The sequence below is a fragment of the Micropterus salmoides genome, unplaced genomic scaffold (assembly GCF_014851395.1).
Source record: "Micropterus salmoides isolate LMB-PRFRI ecotype aquatic unplaced genomic scaffold, ASM1485139v1 Ms_hic_scaffold_3, whole genome shotgun sequence".
NCBI lineage: Eukaryota > Metazoa > Chordata > Actinopteri > Centrarchiformes > Centrarchidae > Micropterus > Micropterus salmoides.
This window is the reverse complement of record NW_024042261.1, coordinates 26,496,991-26,518,598: the sequence shown is the minus strand read 5'-3', so window position 1 is coordinate 26,518,598 and position 21,608 is coordinate 26,496,991. Positions and strand designations below refer to the sequence as shown.

At 39.9% G+C, this 21,608-nt stretch overlaps 2 protein-coding genes across 2 annotated transcripts; both read right to left on the bottom strand.

Moving 5' to 3' along the window:
• Positions 1 to 4,773: 4,773 nt before the first annotated feature.
• On the bottom strand, positions 4,774 to 9,125 carry LOC119882354 (extracellular calcium-sensing receptor-like). The gene is made up of 6 exons (XM_038692369.1): positions 8,932 to 9,125; positions 8,413 to 8,710; positions 7,526 to 8,320; positions 7,139 to 7,366; positions 6,831 to 6,954; positions 4,774 to 5,687 (listed from the first exon to the last, which is right to left on the bottom strand). Exons 1-6 carry the CDS (start codon positions 9,018 to 9,020, stop codon positions 4,774 to 4,776), a joined length of 2,448 nt encoding a protein of 815 aa, XP_038548297.1. The 5' UTR covers positions 9,021 to 9,125.
• A 3,486-nt stretch (positions 9,126 to 12,611) lies between these two features.
• On the bottom strand, positions 12,612 to 16,964 carry LOC119882353 (extracellular calcium-sensing receptor-like). Its single transcript, XM_038692368.1, has 6 exons — positions 16,861 to 16,964; positions 16,344 to 16,641; positions 15,382 to 16,176; positions 14,998 to 15,225; positions 14,673 to 14,796; positions 12,612 to 13,525 (listed from the first exon to the last, which is right to left on the bottom strand). Exons 1-6 carry the CDS (start codon positions 16,947 to 16,949, stop codon positions 12,612 to 12,614), a joined length of 2,448 nt encoding a protein of 815 aa, XP_038548296.1. The 5' UTR covers positions 16,950 to 16,964.
• Between the last annotated feature and the right edge of the window lie 4,644 nt (positions 16,965 to 21,608).

Here is a 21,608-nt window from a genome sequence, read left to right as displayed (position 1 = left end):
ACTCACAACATGGAGCATTTCTTATCTTAATACTCGCTTTTTTTTCTTTTTCTTTTTTTTTGCAACAGTTTTTCTATCTTCTATTCTTTCTCTTGGGGATTTTAAATGTAAAAAAGATTTATGTGGTATAATTTACCTGATGCATTGCAGGGGCAGTGGCTTGTGCATGAAGGTATCCTGTCTGTCTTTCCAGCTGCTGTGGAAAGAGAAGATTCCCCCCAACATAATGTCCCCATTCTTAAATAGCTGGGGATTTTCAGGATCCCCTCGTCGTCTGCACACTCGCTCTTCAGCGTGAGAGAGAGACGCCACCAACAACAGCTGTAAGAGTGCCCAACCCTTCACTGGCCATCTCTGTGTGGACGTCATACTGTCGAAGACAGTTAAACCACTGGGTGGCATCATACAAACTTTAACGTAAATCAAAACTTTGCACTGGTATTTATACATTTTGGAGTAGCATGAAAAAATAACAATAATACAGTGATGTTTTATCTATTTGGACCTGCAGGGTGGGGCGAGGGGGAGGGAGGTGCACAAACAGAAAAATAATGTTGGGCCTTGGTCTGTTTTAAAATCATATACGGATATGGTATTAAATAATAAGGTTTTCGCTGTTTACAATAATATTTTTACATTATGGAGGCACAATCTATAACTGCAATTTAAACACTGAAACATAATGCAGGATGAAGGTGATCTAAAGTTGAAAAGATTAGACTTGTAAGGCTCAATGAAACGCCTTAGTCTTAGTTAAAATGCATTAACTAAACTATTTAGTTTTGGGGCCACTTGGGGTCAGTGCAACTGTAAACACATCATTATCACCTTATAAAGTTGACATAGCTGTCAAGTAAGCAAGTAGATGTGTTTATTTACACTTGAATGCAAATCCAATATTCCTTATCCTGGTTGCTCTGTTTTGATCCTCACCAACTCTTTAGTTGCTTATCGCTCTATGTTCACCAGCTAGTTGCTAACTTTGTCTATCTGACATTTGGTGCTAGGGAGGTAGCATACAGTGGGTTTTTGCATTTGTTTAGCTGAGTACAGCATGTTTTTGCTAAGAGCGGTAAAAAGTAGTGTTACTTTTGTCAGATGAAACTAAACGAAATATAAACGTCCACCTTTTTTCCTTGACGAAAACAATACAAAGACGACACAAAGACAATGTCTTTAAACACTGTGACTATATAAACATGCAATATTGTTGACGAAAAATGACGAGACTAAAATGTAAATCATAAAATAAAAACATTAATAAAATCTCTCTTTCTTTTTATCAGTATAATGAGGAGACAATATATTACAGGCCATATTTTCTCCCTCTAAATTTTCACTTGAACAGTGTTCATTCAGTGGTATTTTTTTCTTCCTGTGCTTTGAATGCTGGTCAACCGGGGTGACGCCTGGTGCGTGAGGAAAACGTTACTGTGGAGAATGCAAACTCTGGTGATGCACACAACATGCTAGGGAGAAGAGGTGCTTAGATATCAGCTCCCCTAAAAGCATGATTTGTGATATTTCGGTGGGTCTCTAAAATATTGACAGCTTGCTTTATTGCCATTAATCTCTGTATTTCTCCTTCATCAATGATCATGCGGAGCGTCAGACTTTATCCAGCCAAAGGGAACTATCACCTGACCATCACCTGGGAATTGTGGTAAGTTAATGTTTCCTTTGAAATAAAAATGAGAACAAAGCTAACATTTGAATCATATCTCTATTTTGGTTAGAGCAGATTGACCAAAATGTTAATCGACTCATTATACTTATGAGTTAGAAAAGACTAAAACGATGGTTAATGACTAAAACTAGAGTAAAATACTTTTGATTTTCGTTTGACTAAAATCAGACTAAAAAAAGTAAAACTTGACTAAAAAAATAGTATACAGTGGACTAAATATGACAAAAACTAACAAGGACATTTGACACAGGACTAAGACTAAAACTACATTTTAAAATGGCTGACAAAATTAACACTAAATTTAAACACTAAAGTTACAGGATGTAAAACCAAAATGGAGCAACAGAGACAGGCAGGGGTGGTGAAAGATAGAATGAATATATTGCCATATATTCATGGTAATGTCTTAAAGGAGACCTATTATACTGCTTTCCCAGTGCTATATTGTAGTTCTGTGACTCCTGTATGGCAGCTATGCATGACACAAAGTTCAAAAAACTAATTTTCTGTCTTATACTGGCTCTTCATGTTGGCCTTCATTTCAGCCTGTCTCTGAAACAAGCTGTAGATGCTCCTGTCACTTTAAGGCTCCCCAGCTGAGCGGTACAGGCAGATTGAGCGTTGCTGTGTGGAGCAAATGACCATATATGGAATACCGGCTCCGTCCAGCTCCCTGTGTGGTAGAACGAAGCCCTTGGTAGAAAAAGCAATTCAAAACAGAGCGTTCAGAACAGGAGGAAATCTGAGGTTTTTGCTCATTGGGATTTCTTTTAAATACTTTAACCTTTTATTTGAAGCTTTGGCCATATTTAACATGAACATCCAACATTGTAATATTGCAGAAAAGTCATAAAATGTGGAAAAGCATAATAGATCTCCTTTAAATACAGTACAATGCACATAAACAATTTGAAAAATACATGCCAAGCAAAACGTAGCCTACTTGTTGCATTTTTGTACTTTTGGTATTGTCTGAAATGTGTTGATTACATAATCTTTCCCTGTGAAAATTGACGAAATGCATCCAATAATTAAAGCTGCAAGCAGCGTTGGGCGGGCCCTCACACGTATAACGCGTCGGGGCGTGAGGCTGCTGCGCTGCATATTCTGGAGCTCCGCCGGTGCGGCTGTGAATTTGCTACGCGATTCGGACGCTGCATGAAGGCGTAGAAATGAATATTGGTGTATAGATGTGTTCGGGGCGGGACAGTTATCAAGCACGTAAAGTCTTGTTCAAATCTCAGCACGCCACGGAGACGCCCATTGATGAAAACTCACATATAGCACAATTTTTCATCGTAAATGCCTTTAGAAGGCACAGCAGAAATTTGAAGTTGGTCCGACTAAATCCCTAGGAGGAGTTCGTTAAAGTACAGAGTGTGTAAATCATCCAAAAATTGCCGTAAAATTCAAAATGGCCGACTTCCTGTCGGGTTGAGGGCATCGCTAGATGAGGCTTTTTGGTACGTCTGGACATGATACATGTGCCACAGAAATTTCATACATGTAGGTCAAACGTGCGGCGGGGGCTGCTTCTTTAAATGTCACTTCCTGTTGCCAGCAGGTGGCGCTATGACTGTGGGTGAATGTCGGAATGTACATGTGATGTGACTCTCATCCTACATATACAGTTTGGTGCAGATGTGAGCATGTACACTGAAGTTATAATAACTTCCTGTTTCATGGCGAATAATCGACGCCACGGACACGCCCATTGACGAAAACTCACAGATAGCACAACTTTTCATCGTCAATGCCTTTACAAGGCACAGCAGAAATTTGAAGTCGATCGGACTGAATGCCTAGGAGGAGTTCATTAAAGTATGGAGTGTGTACATCATCCAAATATGACCATAAAATTCAAAATGGCTGACTTCTTGTTGAGTTTAGGGTATGGGTTCTTGAGGCTTTTTTTTGTGTGTCTTGATATGATACATGTCCCCAGAAAATGTCGTGCATGTAGGTTGAACGTGGCCAAGGGGCTAATTTTTTCTTATTTTGTAGGGGGCGCTAGTGAGCCATTTTGCCACGCCCATGCGAGAAACCCACTCAATACGAAGTTTTTCACCACTTCTGACATATGTACCAAGTTTGGTGAGTTTTCGAGTATGTTTAGGCCCCCAAAATAGAGCTTACTTTGCAGAATATATATATATATATATCTTCAGTTTCAATAGGGACCTCGCACGGTTTGTGCTCGGGCCCTAACAAGTTTGTCATCTTGGGCCAGTTCAGCTAGTTTTGCTGAGGCTTGCAACTGAGGCTCACTTTCCGAATAGTAGAAGCGAGAGGAGCTGCCTCAACAATGGCATAGTTCTTTAAACCAGGCCAATCGACTCAACAGCTTATACCAGGAATTTATACATGTTGAACAATAAAGGGTTGTCATGGTTGAATTCAAGCCTCGTGAAATCAAAGGAAGCCAAACAAGTTAAGCCAATGACATTTTTGTCTGTGAAACTGTGGATTTTTAGTCTTTGTTTACAATTTTATAAACTGTATTAAATGTTGTGAAAAGAATAGGCTTGTGCAATTACTTCTTCTTAATTATATATGTATTGGTTGGTATGATGTGGGTGGAACTGTGGTGCAGTGCCTCACAGCAAGAAGGTCGTTGGTTCGAACCCCGGTCGTCCCAGCCTTTCTTTGTGGAGTTTGCATGTTCTCCCCATGTCTGCGTGGGTTCTCTCCGGGTGCTCCGGCTTCCTCCCACCGTCCAAAGACATGCAGACTAGGTTAATTGGTGACTCTCAATTGTCTGTGTGTGGCCCTGCGATGGACTGGCAACCTGTCCAAGGTGTACCCCGCTTTTTGCCCGATTTCAGCTGGGATTGGCTCAAGCCCCCCCGTGACCCTGTACGCAGGATAAGCGGTTGACAATGGATGGATGGTTGGTATGATAGTGTATTATGTTGTAATAAATGCTGGAACACAATAAACATTAAACAGTGGAAAAACACTACAGCATTACAATGCAAGTCTTCAGTAAACTAAACATACATGTCTATTTGACAGTCTGGTTAACAACTACTATGTAAACATTTTAATGGTAGTAGAATGCATTTGCCAGCATATTATTTAAAGTTTCAGAATGACTTTGTTGCCCCCTTTCCCATCATATTCTTTTTTATATTGTTCTGTGGTTTCAGTAAGATAATATAACATTTTGGAATGAAAATACAAATGAGCAGTCCAAAACTTGAAGCCAAAATAGCAAATATCTCCACAGCAACACTGAACTTTCCAGGAGAGCTGACATACGCTGGGATAAAAGTGATCCATACTGCGCAGAATATCAGCATGCTGAAGGTGATAAATTTGGCTTCATTGAAATTATCAGGCAGTTTCCGAGCCAGAAAAGCAAGAATAAAACATAAAATGGCCAGAAGTCCTATGTAACCAAGTACAGCCCAAAAGCCTACAGCTGAGCCCAGAGCACACTCTAAGATGACTTTGTCCTTAAACCCCTTAAAATTCTTAAATGGAAAAGGAGGAGAAATTGTTAACCAGAGGATGCATATAATGACTTGTATGAGAGTGAAACCCAGAACACTGAGCTTCTGCTGTGCAGGCCCAAACCATTTCATCACATTACTTCCTGGAAGTGTGGCTCTGAAGGCCATTAACACCACTATTGTTTTCCCCAGAACACAAGAGATACAGAGGACAAAGGTGATGCCGAATGCTGTGTGTCGCAGCATGCAGGACCACTCAGAGGGCCGACCGATGAAGGTCAAAGAACACAGGAAACACAGGGTCAAGGAGAAGAGCAGCAGGAAGCTCAGCTCAGAGTTGTTGGCCCTGACAATAGGAGTCTGCCTGTATCTGAAGAAAATAATTGCCACAACAGCAGTCATGCACGTACCAAATAAGGAGGCTGCAGTGAGCAGTGCTCCCATAATTTCTTCATATGATAGAAACTCTGCCTCCTTCTTTACACAGTCATCTCTTTTCTCATTTGACCAGAACTCAGGGTGGCATCGCACACATGTGACAGAATCTGAAAAGTAATATTGAAGCAAGTGTTAGACTAGCTCAGTACATTTGTCATTTTTTGTTGCCATTTTATTGTCTGCTCCTACAAGAAAAAAACACATTTAATAGACTATAAATTAATAGTTATAGTTATTAATATTTATGGCAACTACATGGTATCATCATGATTGATCTGGATCTTATATGGACAGGATACAATATAAAGAGGTACAATTCATTAATTTTTGGTCTTTTGTTTTATTCCTAATAACCAAGCTTTATTATAATATTGTGAAGTACTTTGTGACCTTGCTTTGTGAAAGGTGATATACTAATTACACGTTACTTACTCACTTACATGTACAGTATATTATTTATTGAAAGGTATCATGCTGTTTAATGTTAAGATGTCAATGTTCAAGTCTCAAACACAATTTCATTCACTCTCAATGCCTTTATTGCTGTTTCAGAAACAGGTCTCCTCATCAGAAAAGAACAAAATTCGTTAAGTGATCAGATACCACTGGGAGGATATGAGGAAACACTGTGGGTCGTTTTTTTAATTTGAGTGAGCTGCATCTTAATGATTATTTTTTGTTTTTTTTCACAGATGGTGATCCTTTTAGTATTATAGTTACAATAATACTTTAAGAAAGTACTTTATAATTGATCTTAAAACTGAACATGTTTGACCTAAGGACTCATCGTTGTTGTACCAAATAATACACTTCTGGTGACAGTGCATGCCCCAATCCCTCCCTTCTCCTCCCATGGATGTGACCCAGTAAGTCTGAGAATGACTGGGCTGAAAATAACACAGATTTCCCCCATCTTCCTAGCGATGTTCTCACTTCTATATAAACAATGAAGTTTGAGTAATTGTAAATTCACTTGGGTTATATGCATTTTGCACAGTGGGGCTTTATACCCTGATATGCACTTCCTAGACTGTCCATGAATGTATGTAGCTGATTTCAATCTCATGTATCAGTATTTCTTTAGGATTCTTTAAGAATTGATTTTTTGATGTGATGTTATGTATTTTTGGTTTGCTGAAGTTATGCATAATCCATTATTTAGAATCAGTTTTAAAAAACTATGCAGTTTCTTAAAATTGGTATGTGAACATGACAACTTTTGTTTTGTCTTGCATTTATTTAAACTACACCTGTGATGTTACTTATGTCTCCCTCTGCACATCTTAAACAGTCATAGCAGCAAACAGGCTTTCCTTTCTGAAGAACCTTGCGAGTTCCTGGGGGACATTTCTTACTGCAAACTGACAAAGGCACCTGCATGAACAAAATAAATATGAGAAAAATGTATGGGCATTTACTCTGACAAGGTTTTGTCTTTACACGCATCTATTATTTAAAAAAAAAAACATTACGATTACCTAGTAACATTAACGAATAAGTTATACAAATATTACAATTCAAATTGATTGTCATTAACGGTAATAGCATGGTAGCTTACCTGTTTTGAGTTCTGTGCCCAAATTAAAGACTTATTTTGAAAATTCAATTGTTTGTCGGCAGGTAAAGATGCATCATAAAGACCGACTGTGACAAAGTCCACAATGCCATTTTTTGTTGGCTGCCAGTTTATAATTTCATACTTTGCAGCTGGGTCTCCATTCTCATTAAAGTAAACCTCATCTCCTTCCTTTGTTTTGAACTGAATCTTTCTTATGTGCTGTAAAATCTAAGAATATTTGTAGATAATTAGATAATTATCTGACAAATATTTTGTAGATGTGTTGTCTAACAAGATGATAGACAGGCTGCAAGATTTGTATTTTCAAAATGTAAACTATTTTCTTAAATGTGACTGAAAACAATCATTCAAGCATTAGATATTTACCGTGATTGGATCTAGCTGCACTTTATTGCTGCATGTTTTGTTACAGTTGAGAATATTATGAAGTGCGTGGGCCACAGCATACACCCCTTTATAGATGTTGTTAAAGATAGGCATAAGTGACATATAAGTGAAGCTGTTTTGCACTCCAGTCAGATCTTCATGTCCAGTACATTCTCTCTGATTCCCTGCTGGTGACTCTGACTGGTTGAACTTGCAGCTAAATAATGCCTCCCAAAACTCTGTAAACATTTCATTACTAGAAGAATTAAGGGGCTTCACATCCAACATGAATTCTCTCATGCCACTGACATGTGCTTGGGGGATGGACAGGCCTATGGCACCATCCAGAATGTGATGCCTGTCCATGGCTGCAGTCTGGGAATCAAAGATCCAGCTCTCACTGCCTACCCACTGGTACCCAGTCACGTTGTGGTAAGACAACTCCTGTATTAACACATTCATATCGTGTTGGGAGAGGAAAGCAACAATCACTTTGGAAGTGGAAGACTTGATAATGTCAACTATCTTTTGTATTTTGTGTAGTGGATCTGTTCTAAATAAAGATACAGAGTACTCTAAACAGATGCCCAGCTGCTGGGCAGTTTCTGTGAATGTGGCCATGCCATTATTGCCATAATCATCATTTGTTCTAACAGCTCCAACCCAAGTCCAGCCAAAGTGCTTGACCAACTGTGCCAGGGCTCTACTCTGGTAGTAGTCACTGGGTATTGTTCTGAGGAAGGATGGGTATTTGGTTTTATCGCTGAGACAAGCACAAGTTGCAAAGTGGCTGATCTAAAAGACAAATGAGATAACATCACAAGATAAGTATGTACAATATAGAACATTTACACAGCAGACAAATACTTTTTACCAATTTTACCCACCATTGGGATATAAAAGGGTCCAATGACAGTAGCTATAGCCATGCAAGGAGAGGAAGATGTCTCTCCCATAATGGCCTGCACTTGGGCAGGTCTGGTACATGGTGCCTCAGAGGATGCAGACACCACTTCATTACCATTAGCCAAGGCCAGTGCAACCCTCACACCTCTGGCAATGGAGCTACAGGCATCATAGATCTTATAGCCCAAAGAAATGCCAGGCAGTAGGTATGTGCTGTTATTAATCTCCTCTATTGCAAAGAGCATAGCCTGGGCATACTGGAACTCTCTGAAATTCAAACTTGATGTGGAACGATAGAAATAGTTGTAATTGCAAATAGTTTGTCCTTAAAATAGAAAAATATCACAGTAAATGTAAGCATATAATGGTTTTATTACTCACAACATGGAACATTTCTTATTATCATACTCACTTTGTTTGTTTTTATACCCGTTTTTGTATCTGTACCCACTTTCTCTTGGGGATTTTAAATGTAAAAAGATTTATGTGGCATACTTTACCTGATGCATTGCAGTGGCGGTGGCTTGTGCATGAAGGTATCCTGTCTGTCTTTCCAGCTGCTGTGGAACGAGAAGATTCCCCCTATCATAATGTCCCCATTCTTAAATAGCTGGGGATTTTCAGGATCCCCTCGTCGTCTGCACACTCGCTCCTCAGCCTGAAAGACAGACGCCACCAACAACAGCTGTAAGAGTGCCCAACCCTTCACTGGCCATCTCTGTGTGGACATCATACTGTCGAGGAGAGCAATACCACTGAGTGGCATCATACAAATCTTAATGTAAATAAAATGCCTGCACTGGCATTTATACATTTTGGAGCAGCATGAAAAAATAACAATAGAACAGTGATGTTTTATCTCTGTGGACATGCAGGGTGGAGCGAGGGGGAGGGAGGTGCACAAACCAAAAAAAAAAAAAGAAATTATTTTGGGCCTTGGTCTATTATAAAATCTTAACAGTATATGTTATCAAACAATAATATTCAATTGCACTGTACAAAATGTTTCCCCTCTTTAGAGTATGATTTTAACATGATGGAAGCACAATTTATGCTTACAAATTAAGCAGTGAGAAATATTGCAGGATGAAGGTGAAGTTGAGAAAATTAGACTTTTAAGGCTCAATGAAATGCGGGGCCACTTCGGGGCAGAGCAACAAGCTGTAAACACAACATTAGAAGAAGAAGAAGAAGATTTAGAAGACACTTTATTGTCACATACCCATACATGTTGTGAATTCATTCTCTGCATTTAACCCTTCCCTCAAGGGAACAGTGGGCACTGTGCAGCGCCCGGGAACCAACTCCAGATCATTATCATCAGTGATGGTCAGTGTACTGACTGGAGAACTGTTGAGGAGGGGGATACCGGAGCACGCAGACATAGGGAGAACATGCAAACTCCACACAGAAAGGCCGGGACGACCGGGGTTTGAACCAGCGAACTTATTGCTGTGAGGCCACCGCACTATTCACTGGATCACCTTATAAAGTTTATATGGCGGTCATGTGTTCCTGGTTGCTTTGTTTTGGCCCCCACCCACTCTTTAGCTGCTAAATGCTCTCAGTTCACCAGCTAGATGCTAACTTTGTGTAAGTATGTGCGCCTGCATTCGTCAGACAGCGTGGTCAGCAATACCAGGGCCCCGCAGGGTATTGTCCTGTCTCCCTTCCTCTTCACCATCTATGCCTTCAACTACCACACAGAGTCCTGCCATCTTCAGAAGTTTTCTGATGACTCTGCTGTGGTTGGATGTATCATGATGAGGCTAAGTACAGGTCTTTGGTGGGTGACTTTGTCACATGGTTTGAGCAGAACCATCTGCAGCGCAACATCACAAAGACAAAGGAGCTGGTTGTGGATCTAAGCCAAGGCACAAGTGACCCCTTTTTTTTCCATCCAGGGGGTCAGTGTGAACACTGTGGAGGACTAAAAGTACCTGGGAGTGCACATGGACAATCAGCTGGACTGGGCCAAGAACACTAAAGCCCTCTACAGGAAGGGCCAGAGCTGTCTCTGTTTTCTGAGGAGGCTGAGGTCCTCCAACATCTGCTGGACAATGCTGAGGATATTTATGAGTCTGTGGTGGCCAGTGCTATTCTCTTTGCTGTTGCACGCTGGGGCAGCAGGTTGAGGGTAGCGGACGCCAACAGACTCAAAAAACTTATCTGCATGGCCAGTGACGTTGTGAGGGTGGAGCTGGACTCAGAGAGGAGGATGCTGTCCAAACTACATGTCATCTTGGACAATGTTTCCCACCCATTTCATGACGTGCTGCTCAAACGCAGGAGCACTTTCAATGCAAGACTCATCCCCCCAAAATGCACCGCAGAGTGCCCCAGGATTTGCTTTGATGTGCATTGTGTAATGTGTTCCTACACTTATCATCTTTTATGCAAGTATTTATAAGAGTGCTATTTTTCTCCTTTTATTATGTCCTATATATTGTTTTAAATCTTTAACCTGTTCCATCTTTATTATTGTTCCTCTTATTCTAGTCTGTCCACATGTGTCGGGTTTAGGTCAGGGATGTGGGGTTGTTGATTGTTTTCCTCACTAGCTGTTCTTCTCTTTCCTTGACTGGTCCCAGTCAAGGACCTTTTGTTCCCCAAAACATAGATGCTCAGACTGTGTAAATGATCATGCAACTGTTTGCTCTGGGCCAGATGTTAGTGACTGTCTTAGGAGACAAAACCTCTGGTCCAGCTGATTCTGTTGTAGTACTTCTCTGTTTATTCTCTTTTGTTAAATAAATTCTTCAAAGACAACGGTTCATTGTAACTCAATTATTTGCTCAACCTCTCACCAGGAATACAATTTCCACGACATGTATATCTTTATTTTTGCAACTGTGACACAAGACTTTCCCCTCTGATTCTGATATTTCTGCCATTCCAAGCATGGACACATAAACCTGTGATCATGAAAAATGGATATAAAATTCAAATTTTTTTAAAAATACACTTAGTGTTACACTTAATGACATTTAACCAGGGTACATTCATAATAATCACAATAAAAATGACTTATTAACTTTATTCTTGAAAATATCCAATATAAGGCCAATAACAGGTATTTGTTTGCTTCTATTGAAACCTTATACGTCTTTGACCCAATTATTTGATTTAATTACAGACCAAACAAATTGTATCTTTAATTTGGAGTCATGTTTGTGATGAATAAGTCAAATATTTACCTACTTTTTAGCTATGTTTTTTTCTCCAGCAACTCTTTAGCTGCTAAATGCTCTACCATGTTCACCAGCTAGTTGCTAACTTGTGTCTGACATTTGGTGCTGGGCAGGTACCATTCAGTGTGTTTTTACACTTGTTTAGATGAATACAGCCTTTTTTTGCTTCGAGCAGTAAGAAGTGAATTGAAACACTTAAATAATAGGTTGTTACATCAAAACGGAACAACAGAGGTGTGGTGAAAGATAGAATGAAATATGATATATTCATAGTAATGTCTCACATACTTTACAACATGCACCTAAACCTTTTACAAATATACAGGTCAAGTAATACGTAGTTGCTGTATTATTGTTGATTACGTAATCCTGCCCTGTGCAAAGTGAAGAAATGCCTCTAATAACAAGTTTGCTGGGCTAGTTCAGCAGGTTGTGCTGGGCCTTGCAGATTGCACACAGAGACTCATTTTCCTAATAGTAGAACCGAGAGGAGCTGCCTCAATAGTAACATAGTTCTGCTCTTAAAACCAGGCCAATCAACTCTGCACATGCCAGGGCTTTATACATGTTTAACAACAAGGGGGGAGTTGTCATGAACTCAACCCTCAAGAGATTAAAGGAAGCCAAACAAGTTAAACCAAAGACATTTTTGTCTCTGAAACTGTTGATTTTATTCTTTGTTTACAATTTTATAAACCACATTTAATGCTGTGAAATCAGTAAAGAATTGGTAGTAGGCTTGTGCATTTATTTATGCTTAATTATATTTGTATTGGTTGGTATGATTGTATATTATGTTCTAATAAATGCTGTAATCTCAGCACAGTGTGTCACAAAATAATTGATAAACAGTGGAAAAACACTAGAGCACTACTCTGCAAGTCTTTAATAAACTAAACATACATGTGTACTTGACAGCCTGGTTAACAACTACTATGTAAACATTTTAATGGTAGTAGAATACATTTGCCAACATAGTATTTTAAGTTTCAGAATGACTTTGTTGCCCCCTTTCCTATCATATTCTTTTTTGTATTATTCTCTGGTTTCAGTAAGATAATATAACATTTTGGAATAAAAATACAAATGAGTAGTCCAAAACTTGAAGCCAAAATAGCAAATATCTCCACAGCAACACTGAACTTCCCCGGAGAACTGACATATGCTGGGATAAAAGTGATCCATACTGCGCAGAATATCAGCATGCTGAAGGTGATAAATTTGGCTTCATTGAAATTATCAGGCAGTTTCCGAGCCAGAAAAGCAAGAATAAAACATAAAATGGCCAGAAGTCCTATGTAACCAAGTACAGCCCAAAAGCCTACAGCTGAGCCCAGAGCACACTCTAAGATGACTTTGTCCTTAAACCCCTTAAAGTTCTTCAATGGAAAAGGAGGAGAAATTGTTAACCAGAGGAGACATATGATGACTTGTATGACAGTAAAACCCAGAACACTGAGCTTCTGCTGTGCAGGCCCAAACCATTTCATCACATTACTACCTGGAAGTGTGGCTCTGAAGGCCATTAACACCACTATTGTTTTCCCCAGAACACAAGAGATACAGAGGACAAAGGTGATGCCAAATGCTGTGTGTCGCAGCATGCAGGACCACTCAGAGGGCCGGCCGATGAAGGTCAAAGAACACAGGAAACACAGGGTCAAGGAGAAGAGCAGCAGGAAGCTCAGCTCAGAGTTGTTGGCCCTGACAATAGGAGTCTGCCTGTATCTGAAGAAAATAATTGCCACAACAGCAGTCATGCATGTTCCAAATAAGGAGGCTGCAGTTAGCAGTGCTCCCATAATCTCTTCATATGATAGAAACTCTGCCTCCTTCTTTACACAGGCATCTCTTTTCTCATTTGACCAGAACTCAGGGTGGCATCGCACACATGTGACAGAATCTGAAAAGTAATATTGAAGCAAGTGTTAGCTAGCTCAGTACATTGGTCATTTTTTGTTGCCATTTTATTGTCTGCTCTTACAAGAAAAAAACACATTTAATAGACTATAAATTAATAACTTAATGGCAACTACATGGTATCATCATGGCTGATCTGGATCTTATATGGACAGGATACAGTATAAAGAGGTATAATTCATTAATTTTGCTCAGTGCATTTGCCTTTTTTGCCCCCCCCCCTCTTTTTTTATTTTGTTTTACAGATTTTACTGCCTACAAGCAGACAATACATGATTACTAGACAATAAATGGAAAGTTATGACAGCTGCACGGTATCATCATGAATGACCTGGATTGTATAAGTACAGGATACAGTATAAAAAGGTCTTTTTCATACATTTTTGGTCATTTGTTTTGTTATGTTTCTTAATAACTAAGCATTAATATGATTTTGTGAAGCACTCGGTGACTTTGATCTTTGAAAGGTGCTATAGTAAATACATGCTACTTACATTATATAGAGTATATTGTTCATTGGAAGGTATCATGCTGTTATGTTTTTCAAATGTCAATGTTCTAGTGTCAAACACAGTTTCATTCACTCTCATTGCCTTTATTGCTGTTTCATAGACAGCAAGACCTCAGCAGATCAAGAACAAAATTCTCTAAATGATCAGATACCAGGAGGAGGATATGAGAAAACACTGTCTTTTCTTAATTTGAGTGAGCTGTCCGTTTGTTTGTTTTTTAGATGGTGTTCTTTTTAATATTATCCCCAATCCCTCCATTCTCCTCCCATGGATGTGAACCAATAAGTCTGAGAGTGAATTTGCTGAAAACAACACAGATTGCCCGAATCCTCGCAAGGAGATCTCACTGTTCTATAAACAATGACGTTTGAGTACTTGAAAACTTACTTGGATTACATACATTTTTCACATTTGAGGCTGATTTCAGACTCATGTATCAGTATTTGTTTAGGACATGATGTAATGATATAGATTTTTGGTTTGCTTAAAAGGCTACATAATTTATGCATAATCCATGTATTTAAAATCAGTTTACAAAACTATGCGGTTTCTTAAAATTGGCATGTGAACATGACAACTTTTAGACTTTTATTTGTCTTGCATTAAAAATTACTACACCTGTGATGTTACTTATTTCTCCCTCTGCACATCTTAAGCAGTCATAGCAGCAAACAGGCTTTCCTTTCTGGAGAACCTTGCGAGTTCCTGGGGGACACTTCTCACTGCAAACTGACAAAGGCACCTGCATGAACAAAAAAACTATGAGGAAAATAAATGTACATTCACTTTGACAAGGTGCTGTCTTTACATGCATCTATTATTAAATTTGATGCATCAAAACCAACCATTTAGATTATCTAGTAACAATAACTAATAACTTATACAACTATAAAAATTCAGATGTAATGTCATTAAGAGTTACAGTAATCACATGGTAGCTTACCTGTTTTGAGTTCTGTGCCCACCTTAAGGACTTATTTTGCAGATTCAGCTGTTTGTCTGCAGGTAAAGATGCATCATGAAAACCAATTGTGACAAAGTCCACAATGCCATTTTCTGTTGGCTGCCAGTTTATAATTTCATACTTTGCAGCTGGGTCTCCATTCTCATTAAAGTAAACCTCATCTCCTTCCTTTGTTTTGAACTGAATCTTTCTTATTTGCTGTAAAATCTAAGAAAATATGTAGATCATTATCTGACACACATTATTTCAGCCTATTCTCTAAACAGAATGATAGATAGGCTGCAACAATTGTTATTTTCAAAATCTAAAAAATGACTTGACCTGTCAAAAAAATATTTTTTCTGTCATTGGTATCAAACTCACCGTCAGTGGATCTAGCTGCACTGTGTTGTTACATGTTTTGTTACATTTGAGAATACTATGAAGTGCGTGGGCAACAGCATACACGCCTTTATAGATGTTGTTAAAGATAGGCATGAGCGACATATCAGTGAAGCTGTTTTGCACTCCTCTCAGATCTTCATGTCCAGTACATTCCTTCTGATTGCCTGCTGGTGACTCTGACTGCTCGAACTTGCAGCTAAATAATGCCTCCCAAAATTCTGTAAAAATTGCGTTACTAGATGAATTGAGCGGCTTCACATCCAACATGAACTCTCTCATGCCACTGACATGTGCTCTGGGGATGGACAGGCCTATGGCACCATCCAGAATGTGATGCCTATCCATGGCTGCAGTTTGAGAATCAAAGATCCAGCTCTCACTGCCTACCCACTGGTACCCAGTCAAGTTGTGGTAAGAAAACTTGTGTATTAGCACATCCATATCCATGTGGGAGAGGAAAGCGACAATCACCTTGGAAGTGGAAGACTTGATAATGTCAACTATCTTTTGTATTTTGTCGGTTGGATCTGTTCTAAAGAAAGCTACAGAGTATTCTAGACAGATGCCCAGCTGCTGGGCAGTTTCTGTGAATGTGGCCATGCCATTATTCCCGTAATCATCATTTGTTCTAATAGCTCCAACCCAAGTCCAACCAAAGTGCTTGACTAACTGTGCCAGGGCTCTGCTCTGGTAGTAGTCACTGGGTATTGTTCTGAGGAAGGATGGGTACTTGGTTTTATCGCTGAGACAAGCACAAGTAGCAAAGTGGCTAATCTAAAAGATAAAATAAATTATTTTGCAATATAAAGATGTAAAATATAAAATTTAAGAAATAAACACAGCACACAATAATACTTTAAACCCCCCTATCCTATGACCAGCTGGAAGAATTATAGATTTTTTTCCCACAAATGTAATTACATTTTTACAAGCTTACCCACCAGTGGGATATGAAAGGGTCCAATGACAGTAGCTATAGCCATGCAAGGAGAGGAAGACGTCTCTCCCATAATGGCCTGCACTTGGGCAGGTCTGGTACATGGTGCCTCGGAGGATGCAGATACAACTTCATTACCATTAGCCAAGGCCAGTGAGACCCTCACACCTCTGGCAATTGATCCACATACATCATAGATCTTATAGCCCAGAGATTGGCCAGGCAGTAGGTCTGTGCTGTTATTAATCTCCTCTATGGCAAAGAGCATGGCCTGGACATACTGAAACTCTCTGAAATTCAAACTTAATGTGGAAAATTATAAATCATTGGAATTGCAAACAATTTGTTCTTGAAATACAAATAATACCATAGTAAATGAAAGCATTTGATGATATTAATACATACAACCAGGAATATTTCTTACTTTAGTAATCAGTTTGATCACTTTATTTTACATTTCTTGTATCTGTTCTCACTTCATATATATTTTAAATCTAAAAATATTTCTATGGTATATTTACCTGGTGCATTGCAGTGGCGGTGGTTTGTGCACGTAGGTTTCCTGTCTGTCTCTCCAGCTGCTGTGGAAAGAGAAGATCCCCCCCAACATAATGTCACCATCCTTAAATAGCTGGGGGTTCTCAGTATCCCCTCTCTGCCTGCACACCTGCTCATTTGCCTGAGAGACAGACGCCACCAACAACAGCTGTAAGAGTGCCCAACCCTGCTCTGGCCACCTCTGTGTGGACGTCATACTGTCTAAGAGTGCTAAACCACTGGCTGGCATCACATGTACCTTAATGTTAATTAAAACATTCACTGATACTTATACACTTTGGAGGAGCGTAAAAAAAAAATTAAACAGTGATGTTTTATATCTGTGGACCTGCAAGGTGGGGCAAGGGGAGGGAGGTGCTCAAACTTTTTTGTTCCTTTTAGTATTTTGAGCCAGTTGAGGTCAGTGCAGCAAGCTGTACAAACATCATTTTCAGTTTATAACGGTTATTTACACGTTAAGCAGACACAGAGCAATATTGGCATTCATTTGGTATCGTGTTTGTGTCCACCTGATGAATACACGATCCTCATTACACACGTTGTGTATGTTGACAGAGGCCTGTACTACAAGTAAAGTTCAACATACCCAGGATTAAAGGTGTACAGAGATGTCAATGTCTGTCAACTAACAAAATTATCTAATTGTCACCTGCCACCTGAATTTTGTGTTTCCCTTATATTATATTTTTATAAAGGCATTTTAACCATAAATTGGTGGGGAAAATGTCTTAATGTCTTAAATGTGTTTAATGCTTAAAATCTTCTGGGGGAGGTACCCCAGCCCCCGAAATCACACATCGTAGTAATTAATATCTTGTGTTATTCTCATGAGCCCAAAATTGAGCGTGGTCACGTCTCGTGAGTTAAGTTTATCAGTGCACCCCTAATCTGAGCCCTTAACTGTCCCCACCACTTTTCAGCACAAACTGACGCCATAGGCATGACTGAACCCCACCATCACCCAACCTTTAACTGGGGGACATTGAACAGCCGACAACCACGCAACAGACAGGGTGGAGTCCGATCTGCGGATCTGTTGACTTTGACTGGGAACCTATGGAGAGAACTTGGAGCCTTTCCAAAACTAGACCCTCGCCACTTCCACTCCGACACGGAGTGAACTCTGGTTGGAGTCACTCTCACAGCCAAATCAAGCTCCCTAACCCACGTAGGGTATAAATACAGCGGCCAGCTTTCAGACGAACCACCCTCTTCCCAGCGTAAATAGGATCTGACGTTACCGCGGCACTCACTGCTATAATATGTGTATCAAATAAACAGTTGTATTAAGATTCAGGATTGATGTTGAGGAAAAGTGTGTTATTTGCAATAATGAATCTAAAAGCATTTGTTATTTATTTTGTGTTTGTTTATGAACCAAATTATTTGGTTAGATTTAGAATATTTCTTTAAAACTATGACTTTAGATATTTACGAAAAAAGAAATGTTATAGTCTTTTATGAAAGATTGCTATTCATGGTAAAAGAAAAGCCTATATATTTGAACCACTTTATCTTATATTAAAAATATTACAAATATTATTCACAAATACAACATTTCAAAATAAATCAAACATTATATTGAAGCATTATATCATCTGAATAATTTAAAACAGTTAAAATGTATAAAGACTTATGAGGTGGTGTTATGCTCATTTTTAGGTTCAAAATCCTATTTCGGTTGTACCAGAACAGGTTTGCATGGTAATTTTCAAAAAAACACCATATTTTTTTTCATACTTCACATTGCTGCAGCTCCTCTTTTCACCCTGTGTTGAAAGCTTCGTTTTAGCTATGGAGTGATACATCTTGTCTTTAAATGATTTTTGTTGGGAGTCGCACATGCGCAGTTCCTTGTTAAGAACTGCTACCCAATCAGAAGCAGAGAAGGGCTGGTCAGCGAAAAGCCGGTAATAGCCAATCAGAAGCAGAGAGGGTCAGTGAGCAGCAAAAATGGCTTGTTTGGAAGGGAGAGGGGATGTGTGTGCAGCAGCACTGTGTTTTTCCACCGGTGTTTTTGAGGGCATGTCGGAGTAACCACTTGGCAAGCCTTATATGAGGCGCATTTAGCTTTCTTCCCCATGTCGTCACAAGGATGAAAATGAAGCGGCTGGACTACAAATGAGCTGTTTTCAAGTAGTTCAAAGAAGTGTTTTCTGGGGGAGATGGGAACTCCCTTTGGGGTGGACTTTGGACTTTTTCACTTTGCAAACCCATTACATGCACAATAAAGATATAAACTCAATAAAGGAGATGGAAAAAGGCAAAAAGCATAATACCACCTCTTTAACTATTTTATTTAATGCCTTCGTTGCTTGTTACGTGATACCCCTGTGTATCTAGTTGTGGCATGTTGTATAATTCTGTCATTTAATGTAGGTTATTTTGTTTTGGCTTACGATTTTCGTATGAGATGAATATGATTCAATAAAAACAACAGTTGTATTGTCTATCAGACAAGAGCATTTTTTTATCACACAATATAACACAATATAACCTTTGGGCTACATTGATAACCTGTGAATGGTGATATAAAATGTTATTGTAGTTTCTGAATTTAAAAATCCTAGTCACACAGAACTGACATATGAAAGAAAGTTCCCCCATCATGCTGCAAAGGGTATTACACACCTTTAGCAACCCGGCATCGGTGCTCACTCAGCATTGGAGGGTTTAACCCGCTAGAACGGCCATGACGGTCATTTTGACCGTTTTGAATTTTATATCTGCAATAACTTTGTTGAAAAAATAAATAAAATCCTGCTGGTACCTGACTTTTCCTAAAAGTGTCTGTATTTTCATTTAAAATGTTTTTTATATAAATTACACATAAGGCAAAAAAGAAAACAAGAACATATTTACCTATTTCGGCCAGAGATGGACATTTTGATCGCACAGATTTTCACGGTATTCTTTTGTTACATTTACTGCGGTTGACCTTTGTCTCTCTCACTAAGTAGCAGTCGTGAGTGTTTGCATATATGCTAATTTCTACAAACAAAAAAATATATTAGATTAAATAGGTTGATCAGAAATAGGCTAATAATACCTGACTATGTTATCTATATGTATTGCTAGGCTAAAATGTCTAAAATGAATGAGCGAATGAAGAGGAACATGATTGGAACCATGGCCCTGGAGATGCTTCAGAACTTGAATAGTGATGATTCGGATGCAGGGGAACAATCGGAGGTGGAAAGTGACAGCAACGTTTCCTGGGTACATGTAAATATTTCCTCCTCATCAGAGAGTGATTCAGAGTCAGAGTCCACATCAAGGAAAAAGAGGCGGCTGCTATCATCAGACACAGCGGATCCAGATGTTCCGGTCATGTTGGACGATACTGGTGAGCTCCGCTGCCCTGTCCTGCGCTGTGTGTTTTGCTGCAGGCTGTTCACTAGTTTTGCTGGTCCTATTATTATTATTATTATTATGCTATTTTATTATGATATTATTATTGTTATAGACCCTCCCGGAACAGTAGTTCTACCTGCTCTTGAGCCAGCTGTGCTCAGCCCGTCCTTAGAGCCATCTCAGCCAGAGACGACTGTAGAAAAGAGGAAGGATGGGACGGTGTGGACGGTCCTTCAGCCAACTGAACGTCCAGGAAGAAGGCAGAGCCAAAATGTCCTGACTGAAGCTTCTGGCCCCACAGTGCACATCAAGCGCAACATCGAAGATGCGCTCACAGCCTTCTTGTGTGCATTTGATGATGGCATGCTGAAGCATATTAGGGACTGTACTGTGGCTGAGGCACATTGGCATCGTGGTGACAGCTCATGGGACCTCGCAGTGGCTGAATTAAAAGCCTTCATAGCCCTGCTATATATCTGTGGTGCACAGGGTGCCTGACAGGACAACCTGTGGTCAGAAAAATGGGGCTTTCCATTTTTCAAGGAAACCATGGCCAGAAATCGCTTCAGGGAGATAATGAGATTCCTGCAGTTCGATGAAAAGGAGACCCCATGTGTGCGCCTGCAGGATGACAAGTTTGCCCTGGTGTCGGCCACTTGGAACAAGTTCGTTCAGAACAGCATAGCCTGCTACAAGCCTGGTGCCGACATCACAATTGATGAGCAGCTGTTCCCCACCAAGGCCCGGTGCAAATTTATTCAGTATATGGGGAATAACCCTGATAAACAAATTTTACACAAAGGTGCTGAAATGTGCTGACGCAACGCTTACCATCTACCAGGGAAAGCCGAGGAAGAATGTGTGTATTTTGAGTTCCGTGCACACAAGCGTGAGCATCACCGATGGGCCGAAGGCAAAGCCCGAGTCGGTGACGTACTATAATAACACCAAGTACGGCGTGGACGTCCTCGACCAGATGGCAAGGGCATACTCGGTGAAAGGCGGTACACGTAGATGGCCAGTCGCTGTATTTTATAACATCCTCGACCTGGCTGGGATCAATGCCCACATCCTCTTCAAGGAGTGCACCAGCAGCAAATTACCTCGTTCATGCAGCAACTTGCAAAGGAGCTGAGAGCAGAGTTCATGGAGGAGAAAAGAGCAGTATGGCAGTTGGCACAACGTTCCAGTCAGCAGCAGAAGCAACCACCGCAGCAGACACCAAAGCGGAGGCAGTGCCAGGTTCGGAGAAGCTGCAGTCAAAACAAAACCCACGGCACCTGCTGCAAATGCCGCAAACCTGTGTGTGGAAATTGTACAAGGAGAAGAGAGGTCACTTGCCTTGACTGTGAAGCTT